The sequence below is a fragment of the Malania oleifera genome, chromosome 8, assembly GCF_029873635.1.
Source record: "Malania oleifera isolate guangnan ecotype guangnan chromosome 8, ASM2987363v1, whole genome shotgun sequence".
Classification (NCBI taxonomy): domain Eukaryota; kingdom Viridiplantae; phylum Streptophyta; class Magnoliopsida; order Santalales; family Ximeniaceae; genus Malania; species Malania oleifera.
The window spans coordinates 63,965,551-63,974,357 of NC_080424.1; the positions used below are offsets into that span (position 1 = coordinate 63,965,551).

Here is an 8,807-nt window from a genome sequence, read left to right on the forward strand (position 1 = left end):
TTTGAGGTTTGTTTTACAAATGAAGAGTTGAACTCTTTATATAGCTTCAACCTCAAGTCTAAAAAACACATTTCTCCAATGTGGGACAAATAATATAAAAATTTCAAAACAACCTTTTATACTATTGTGGAATAATTCTACCAATGTGGGACAAAAAAACAACACATTGATACTATCGTTTGTTTTTTATAAAAAGGAAAATTATTAATTTATGTAATTTACTTGAACAGAATTGGTGCAGCAATGTTTTAATGATAACACATTAAGGAACTTTATTTTTCTAAATTTACGATTCTCACGTATTTCATTCATTATATTATTTATTTCATCTATATAAAAGTAAAACTGCGAATGCAACTCAACTCGACCGTTGAACTCAAACGAAACACAACTCGTATTCTTTATTTCTCGACTCGACTTAAGATTAATTAATGATATTAGATTTGTTAAAATTTTAAATCCAAATGAACACCCTTCTTCTCTTTGATGGGCCTATAAGACGCTCACACCCAGACCAATTGAGTGAGATTGAGATTGAGCCCACTGGCCCCCAAGGGGAGCCTTTTTCAGCTGGCAAAGCTAAAACTTAAAAAGAAGAATTTTTTTTTAAAAAGGAATAAAAAATAAAGCCGGCAACGGCCTTTTAATTTAAATTTTGAAAAAACTAAACTTATCTTTTTCTTACGCTAAGAAGCGAGGGAAAGATGAGGAAAGATCTCCGCCACTGCCGTGTTGAGCCTTCCACAACCTCTCCGCCGCCGTAGCTGCAAGCCTGCAACTGAAGCTGAGACTCAATTCTCATGGCACTAACTCAATGCAGCACTACCCTTCGCAAAAACCCACAAACCTAACCCCCAATTCTGTCTCCTGCAAGCTTCTTGGCTGCGAAACGGATCAGAACAAGATCGGCGCACCATCACCGATGAGCAAAAATTGTGTCTGCCACGGGGGCGGCGATGGCGACGCCGCTTTGTTAGATTCGCTGCTGTGTGTCTCGGGTTCAAGACTGATTCGAGCAGGGCTTGCCAAAAATTGTGCAGGTATGAAAAGTACTCGTTATATTATTATCTTGATTTCTTTTTTAATTCCTTCTTCTTCTTCTTCTTCTTCTTTTTTCTTTTACTTTTTCTAGTGGTACTTTAATGAATTTGAACTGAGTTTTCAAGATTCTTGGTTTTCGCTGAGACTCCAGTTGTGCTTGGTAGCATGGATTTCAAGCTTATGGGTTTATTTGTTGAAGATGCATTTGTTTTTTTATCCCCAACCTCTTATTACTTAATTTTGTTGGCAACAAACCTCAACTGTTATTTTCTTGTCAAATTTATTGTTTTTTGAATCAGATTACATAGTGATGTTTGTGAATGCTGGAGGTGGAGCCCTTGAAGAAGGACATTCCAGTTTCAATGCAAAGCCCGATATGTATTTTCAAGGAGGGGATGTTTTAAGAACTGATGAAATTGTAATTGAAGGCGGTGATTTTCCCTCCATTTATCAGTCAGCAAGGTTTGGGGACTTCTATTATCAATTCAACAGTCTATCCCCTGGAGACTATTTTGTCGATCTTCATTTTGCAGAAATCATAAACACAAATGGTCCAAAAGGAATGAGGGTCTTTGACGTTTTTGTGCAAGAAGAGAAGGCAAGAAATTCTTAAATGAAAGTTGATACTTAGAGATCAATTTTTTCAATAATTCTGAAAAGTTTCCTTTAATGGGTGACAATTGTAGGTCATATGTGAATTGGATATCTATTCCGTAGTTGGTGCCAACAGGCCATTGCAATTAGTGGATATCAGAGTTTCTGTGGGGGAGGATGGGTCGATTGTAACAAGGTTTGAAGGAATTCATGGAAGCCCAATAATTAGTGCAATTTGTATCCGCCGAGCACCAGAATTACTTGGTATCTTTCTCTCCCATGCTTAATTTGTATTACTACACACTTCTGTACAGATAAATTTTTTAGATTCATTTATGTTTCTTTTAATTTGAATAAAGAATCTCAGGTGGAACATGGGTATCTTATCTGCAACAACTGTGCTGCTGAGATTGAGGTTACTTCAGCTCAGGTGACTAAAAATTATATGTAGAACCCGGAAATTTTTTAATTGGCATGTACCTCAGAACTAATTTGATGTGCATATCAGAATAAACTAATAAGAACAAAATATATGGCCAAGTACGAAAAGAAAATAGAGGAGCTGAGTACCAAGTGCCACATCAAGACCAAAGAATGCTATGAGGCCTGGATGTCACTGACAGCTGCAAATGAGCAGCTAGAGAACACTAGGACAGAACTTGACAGCAAGTTCTTCCAATATTACAGTCTAGGTAAGATGGATCTATAGGATTCAATAGCCTTGTTCTGAACTGTTTTTAGGTCGAAAACTGAAAATTTTTGGGTCATGCACAAAATTCATTCAGATCAAGCTATGGAAAAACAAACAGCGCAACTGAGGTATGTTTCCAGTAGGTATGCTCAGGATAAGAAGCACTGGTCTGCAGCCATCAATGACTTGGAAAGGAAAATAAAGGTAAAGCTATAATTCGATAGTGCACAGAGAGCAAAAGAATTTTTTGACAAGCAAAACTTTATTTTAACTTTGGAGGAGCAGCTAAAATATCAATTGATGATGTATCACAGAATCTGAAGCAAGACCATTCTCAGCTCTCTCAGGAGGCACACAAGTCTGCTGATTCAACTCCTCAATTGAATAAGATGGCCTGTGCAGTACAAGCATTGGGTAAGTTTTCTTGAACACATACAGAAATTATTCTTGAAATTTGTGTCTTATGTGTCATTTTGGTGCAGTTTCACAGTGTGATGAATTCAAATTGAAGTACTGTGAGGAGCAGGCAATGAGAAAGAAGCTTTATAATGAAGTTCTGGAAGCAAAAGGCATGTGTGTGTGTGCGCATTTATATTTGCAAGAATTGTGTGTGTGTGTGTGTGTGTGTATTTGCAATGTTTGTAGAGCTTGGTTTCATTTGCATGAGAATGGAACTGACTCGATCTTCTCAAACTAACTCTGCAATCAGGGAACATCAGGGTGTTTTGCAGATGCCGCCCGTTAAGCAGGGAGGAGGTATCAGCAGGACAGGCAGCAGCCATAGATTTTGCTGCAGCGAACGATGGAGATATTGGGGTACTTACAGGTGGCTCCACAAAGAAAATTTTCAAACTTGATCGAGTTTACATGCCGAAAGACAATCAAAGTATGTACCATAGTGATGAAATTCTCTAGATTATTGTCAAGTCCAAATTTTTGCCTTGTTTTCATCAATAGTACGTAGCTTAATTTTCTTTTTTATTGTAAGTGTTCTTTGAATCCATGAATATTTAGTGCAAGTTTAAACTTTTGAAAGTTTCCTCAGTTATTCTGAACATTCCAAATCAGCAAATTTAGCCTGCATGTTAATTCTCTGCACTTGAAGTCACCAATTTTTTTTTTTTCCCTTCCATAAGTTTTTGTCAGTTCTGGATTTCTTTCCTTTTTTTTCCCTCACGGCCAATTTAGTGATCATTTCATGCAATGTTCTAAACTAAAATTCCCAAATTATTTGTTGTAATTTCTGGATCAAAATATTTATGGATATTTAGTTGAGAGATACTAAAACATTCTTCAATAAAAATTCATATTGATTTCTTGTTCTCTTTTCTTAACAGTTGATGTGTTTGAGGATGCCTCACCATTGGTCATTTCAGTATTAGACGGATACAATGTTTGTATATTTGCATATGGGCAGACAGGGACAGGAAAGACTTTCACAATGGAGGGTACTGAGCAGAACCGAGGAGTCAATTATAAGACTTTGGAGCATATCTTTAGAACTTCCAACCAACGAAAAGAGTCATTTGCATACAACATATCCGTTAGTGTGCTTGAGGTTTACAATGAGCAAATCCGGGACCTGCTTGCTGCATCACCAACATCAAAGAAGTATAATCATAATCTCATGCATTCCATTCAAATACCCAAGAATCTGAAGTTCCAAGTTGGTCATTCTATGGTCTTTATTATCCTAGGAAAAACTCCTTGGCATAGTCCATTAAGAAATTCCTAGTCTTGGTTGGATGATAAACAAATTTGCCTCGATTTAAGATCCCCTGCTTTTGGAATGGAAAATAAACTGAGGTTTGTGAAATTGTTTGTATTTTAGGTTGGAGATAAGGCAAGCTTCTGAAGGGGTTCATCATGTACCAGGGATTGTGGAAGCGAAAGTTGAGAACATTAGGGAGGTATGGGATGTGTTGCAAACTGGGAGCAATGCTAGAGCTGTGGGATCAAACAATGTGAATGAGCACAGTAGCCGTTCTCATTGGTTAGTGTCAACCTTTATTTATTTTCAAATTTGATCAATTTTCTTCCTTGTTTTATTTCAAGTACTAATATTTTATTTACCTCTGCTAGCATGCTCTGCATAAAGGTAGAAGCAAAGAATTTGATAAATGGTGAATGCACAAAGAGCAAGCTATGGCTTGTGGATTTGGCAGGCAGTGAAAGACTAGCAAAAACTGAGGTGCAAGGGGAACGGCTCAAGGAAGCACAAAACATCAATAGGTCACTTTCAGCTCTTGGGGATGTGATATCTGCTTTGGCAACAAAAAACAGCCACATTCCATACAGGTCTGCTTTTTCTCCTCCTATTTTTAGAAGACATGTCTTAGCAGTTCCAATATTCTGATATGACCTGGGGTTTTGCAGGAATTCCAAGCTTACACATTTACTTCAAGATTCATTAGGTGAGCAAATGCATGAAGCAGATTTGTGTTTGAATGCACTTTGAATAGGAGGATTTTTGACACAGCTTGGCATTGAAATGGGAATCCATTGTTTATAATGAGTTTTCCTGGATAATATGGCAGACATAGCTGTAAATTATGCAGCTACTCTGGATACAATGGTACCCCTTTCCTGTGGCCACACATTTATAAATTACTAACATCTCTTAAAAAAAAAGTATCAGCAGGATTTGGAATGGACTTGAATCTGAATGCTTTGTGAGTGCATCAGTGTAGGACACTTTTAAGTTTGGAGGGAATCCCTGGTTTCAAATGAGTACTTGCTAACATCTCTACAAAAAGTATAATCTGTGAGGTTGAATGAGCATTGTGTTAAGTCTTGCACATTTAATATAAATAGATTGGAAATATAATTATTTTGAGTTATTTGTGCGACAATCCATGTGCAGACACTCTTGACTTACAGCCTCCACTTTGATTGATTCAAAATGGTTATTAAATTATATACTATGTAATAGAATGGGTTCATTTTACATTCTTCTTTTTAATACTTTTAATATATTATTCTCCAGAAAAATCAGGCCAGTTTCCACAATGCAGAAATTTATTTTATTTGACTGGTAAAATATTCCCTTCACATGCCTCAGGTGGCGACTCCAAAGCATTGATGTTTGTTCAAATTAGTCCTTTAGAGCGAGATCTGTGTGAGACTTTAAGCTCGTTGACATTTGCAACTCGCGTTCGAGGAGTTGAGTTGGGTCCTGCAAAGAAGCAGATTGAGACTGGAGAGATTCAAAAGTTGAGAATGATGGTAAGCTTGACAGTAGCCAACTTCTAGTTCATATAGAGCATTCTCTCACAAGCACATATCCTAGATTTCTTCTTATAAAAGATGAGCATGGTGGGTAAATGAAGTTTGATTTTCCTGTCTCTGATTTTCTGAAGCTTGATAAGGCAAAGCAAGAATCCAAATCCAAAGATGATGCCTTACATAAGCTAGAGGAGAATTGTCATAACTTGGATGGCAAGGCAAAAGGAAAGGTTCGAATTTGTAGAAATCAACAGGAGAAGATTAATGAACTAGAACACCAGCTAGGGTGCAAGACACGGTTATGCAGACAGCTTGAGCAGCAGCTCTTACAACTTTTGGAGCAAGTGAGAGTGAAGGAAGAAATTTCCATGGCTCTTCAAGAAAAGGTTGGTGTCAGATGAATTACATTGATGCACCTACTTCCTTTGTTCCTGGGGAACAAATAATTGTCTTATCAAACTTCTATTAATTTTTCTGAAGGTGAAGATAGTAGGGGATAAGCCAAAAAAGCATGGGAATGAGGAGGTCATGACTCTTCAACACAAGGTAATCGCAACCCAATTTAACTTGTTTGACATGATTCTAACAGAAATTTCAAAATACTTGAACTTTTGCGTTTGCATCAATACCTTAGATTCATTTGAACCTTCTTTAATTTTTTTTATTGTAATGTAATTATATCACGCCACATCCAGGTATTGAAAGTCCTACCATCATTTCCCCTTTCTCTCTTTAGCATTGAATTAGCGGCACCTAATATGTGATGTGGGCTATTCTTGGAAATGGTTTGAATTCCATTGATTTGTAGGCTGAGCCTTCTGAACGTACTATAAATCTAATAATAAATAACATTAGGGCAGTGTCAGTTGGTGATATTGGTTGTTGTCCAGTTAGGAGGTGATTTTCATGTCTTGTACGGTGCAGTGAGTGGGCTAACCTCGTCTCTGGAAAGAAGATGCTTAATATATTGCTGAAGATGGGAGTACTTGAAATCAACGTGAAATTTTTATTGCTTTTCTTATGCTACGCAGGTTAATGAGCTTGAAAACAAGTTGAAAGAGAGAGGACAAGAGTTCGAGTTTCAGGCTGTGATCCTTAAACAAAAGGTTGTTGTAACAGAAGATTCGCATTTCTCTTATTTTGTATGGAAATAGATAAAAAAAAATTCTTCTTTTTCTTCCTCTTCTTCTTCTTTTTACGCTGTTTAAAAATGCAGGAAACCTTTTATGTTTTGTGAGATTTCCTCTCATTATTATTATCTCTCGGCCCTCGGGGCTGGATGTGGAATGTTTGGGTAAGAAAAGAAAGGGTCATTTGCTTATTCATTTTGTGGGAACTCCCATTATTTTTAAGGTTATCATACCCAACATTCTCTCTGTTATTTTGGCAGATAATTATGGACTCACTATCAATTTATTGCTGTCATTACAGGTCAAGGATCTTGAAAGCAAGCTGAAAATGCAAGGTGACAACCAGGGAGCTGATAACCTACTTCATCGAAAGGTTCTTTTGACATTTTTACTCATAAACATCTGAATATTTAAACCCACAAAGGAAGATACAGCTGCTTATTTATTTGGGCAAAAGACACTGATCTCCCCCGAGGTTTCAAAAATGTCACAACCTCCCCTAACATTTGATTTTTGGAATACTTACCCCCCTCAAAAAATTTATCTTTTTGCAAAACACAAAGGGAGGGCTATGTCTTTTTGACAAATCTCAAGGGAAGTATGTGAAAATTTTGAAATCTCAAGGAAATCGGTGTTTTTTTGCCAAACATCAGGAGAGGTTAGTGTCTTTTACCCTATTTATTTCTATTGCTCATGCTACATTGCTTAATTTCTTTTCCTCCTGTCGAGGCAGATCAAAGAACTTGAAGAGAAACTGAGGCAAGAGAAACACATGGAGAAAAACCCACCACGGCTATGTTCTGCTGAAAAACTGAGCACCACCCCTCATGAAGGGAAAACCTGGCGAAGAGTGGAAACTGTAAGCAGTGTGGAACCTCCAAATCCAAGGAGCATAAACTCTAGTGGCCACTCACTGAGCCAGGGGTCTGCCTTGCTTAAAGGAACAGACTCCCTCCGCGAGTTGGGAAGGAAAAGAGAGTTACAAAGCAGAGGGATGGAAAACAACTTCTTATTATCAGCTTCTCGAGCTGTGAAAGTGATCTTACCAGCTGAATCCCACAAGACTAAACACATTGATCCATCTAAAGCATATGCAAGGGTTACTAGAATGCAAAAACCAGCTAATACCGCCCTTAGGCCCTTTTCAAATAACAGAATTAACAAAGAACCAGTCCTGCATAGTGTCAAGGACAATAAATCAAGGTTTTGGTCAAGATAAAGATGGTGTGCAAGTGCATTTCATTTCTGTAAAGATTTCTGTATACTCTCTCGCTTGGCCTCTGTTATGCTCCCATTAACCGATACCTGTTTTTGCTTCCTAATACCCTTTCCCTGCCGTGTGTTGTTGCATACTTGCATACTTTGGAGGAAGGGAAAATAAAAGAAATGAGGCATGCCCAAGGAAGTTTCATTATGTCATCTGTGTTATGTATCATTTGTAGGAAGAACAAAAAGAACAGGAAGGAGAGGGAGAAAGGATATTTAAAAAAAAAAATCAAACTGAAACAGTCGAACAAAACGAATGCAGGTTGATTTTGGGGGAAGTGAATAGGGCACATCTTCATCTTTTTTGGATTGTTGGTTTTCCATCATACCAAATGAGAAGTTTCTCATCAACCTTGAAATTAAAGAAAATAAAAATAAGAATAATAATTGTAAAAAAAATTAAATTATTTTTAAAAAAATTTCAAATTTTTTTTTTTTAAAAAGTAATTTTTTTAGTGGTTCAATGTGTATAAAAATAATAAAAATATTTTTGCACTATTTATTGTGAAAATATTTTTAAAATTTTTTATTTTTTAAATAATCACAAAATACTACCTTATTTTTCAATTTTTAAATTTTATTAAATAGTAAAAAAAATCTTAGTTTTCTAAATTTTTAAAATTTTTCATCTGACATGCAAGAGGGTAGAAATCAAATATTAAATTTGAATTTGCGTGCATTTCAGCATAATATAAAATTATATAAAAAAAATTTCATCCGCACATCTAAATTCAAACCCCAAACATCTTATACTTTTTTCAAAAGCTGAAACTAATTGTTGTTTTTATAATTATTTTAAAACTAAAAAAAAAATCATTTTACACAACTTAACAAACCTTTCATGCTTTATCTAAGTTAAA

General features: G+C 36.3%; 1 protein-coding gene across 3 annotated transcripts; it reads left to right on the top strand.

The window, feature by feature from the left end:
- Positions 1–672: 672 nt before the first annotated feature.
- Positions 673–7,981, top strand: LOC131161835 (kinesin-like protein KIN-14R). 3 transcript variants are annotated; one of them, XR_009138632.1, is made up of 20 exons: positions 680–1,040; positions 1,341–1,639; positions 1,728–1,899; positions 1,995–2,065; positions 2,144–2,327; positions 2,421–2,530; positions 2,641–2,740; positions 2,809–2,895; positions 3,036–3,212; positions 3,664–3,937; positions 4,158–4,319; positions 4,409–4,624; positions 4,703–4,740; positions 5,388–5,551; positions 5,686–5,937; positions 6,032–6,097; positions 6,583–6,657; positions 6,768–6,845; positions 6,983–7,054; positions 7,415–7,480. XR_009138632.1 is itself a non-coding variant. In XM_058117815.1 (19 exons), exons 1-19 carry the CDS (start codon positions 815–817, stop codon positions 7,898–7,900), a joined length of 3,231 nt encoding a protein of 1,076 aa, XP_057973798.1. In that variant the 5' UTR covers positions 673–814; the 3' UTR covers positions 7,901–7,981. The 3 variants fall into 3 exon arrangements, 2 of the variants coding, with proteins under 2 accessions (XP_057973798.1, XP_057973799.1); XM_058117815.1 differs by lacking the exon at positions 6,768–6,845 and having other exon boundaries at positions 673–1,040; positions 7,415–7,981; XM_058117816.1 differs by lacking the exons at positions 680–1,040; positions 6,768–6,845 and having other exon boundaries at positions 1,446–1,503; positions 1,575–1,639; positions 7,415–7,981.
- The last annotated feature ends 826 nt before the right edge of the window (positions 7,982–8,807 follow it).

Excerpts from the sequence above, each read along its gene's own strand:
- LOC131161835 (XM_058117815.1), top strand. The coding sequence starts at position 815 with ATGCAGCACTACCCTTCGCAAAAACCCACAAACCTAACCCCCAATTCT. Across the intron at positions 2,896-3,035 it reads TGAAGTTCTGGAAGCAAAAG|GGAACATCAGGGTGTTTTGC; the intron begins GCATGTGTGTGT and ends CTCTGCAATCAG. Across the intron at positions 5,552-5,685 it reads TTCAAAAGTTGAGAATGATG|CTTGATAAGGCAAAGCAAGA; the intron begins GTAAGCTTGACA and ends GATTTTCTGAAG.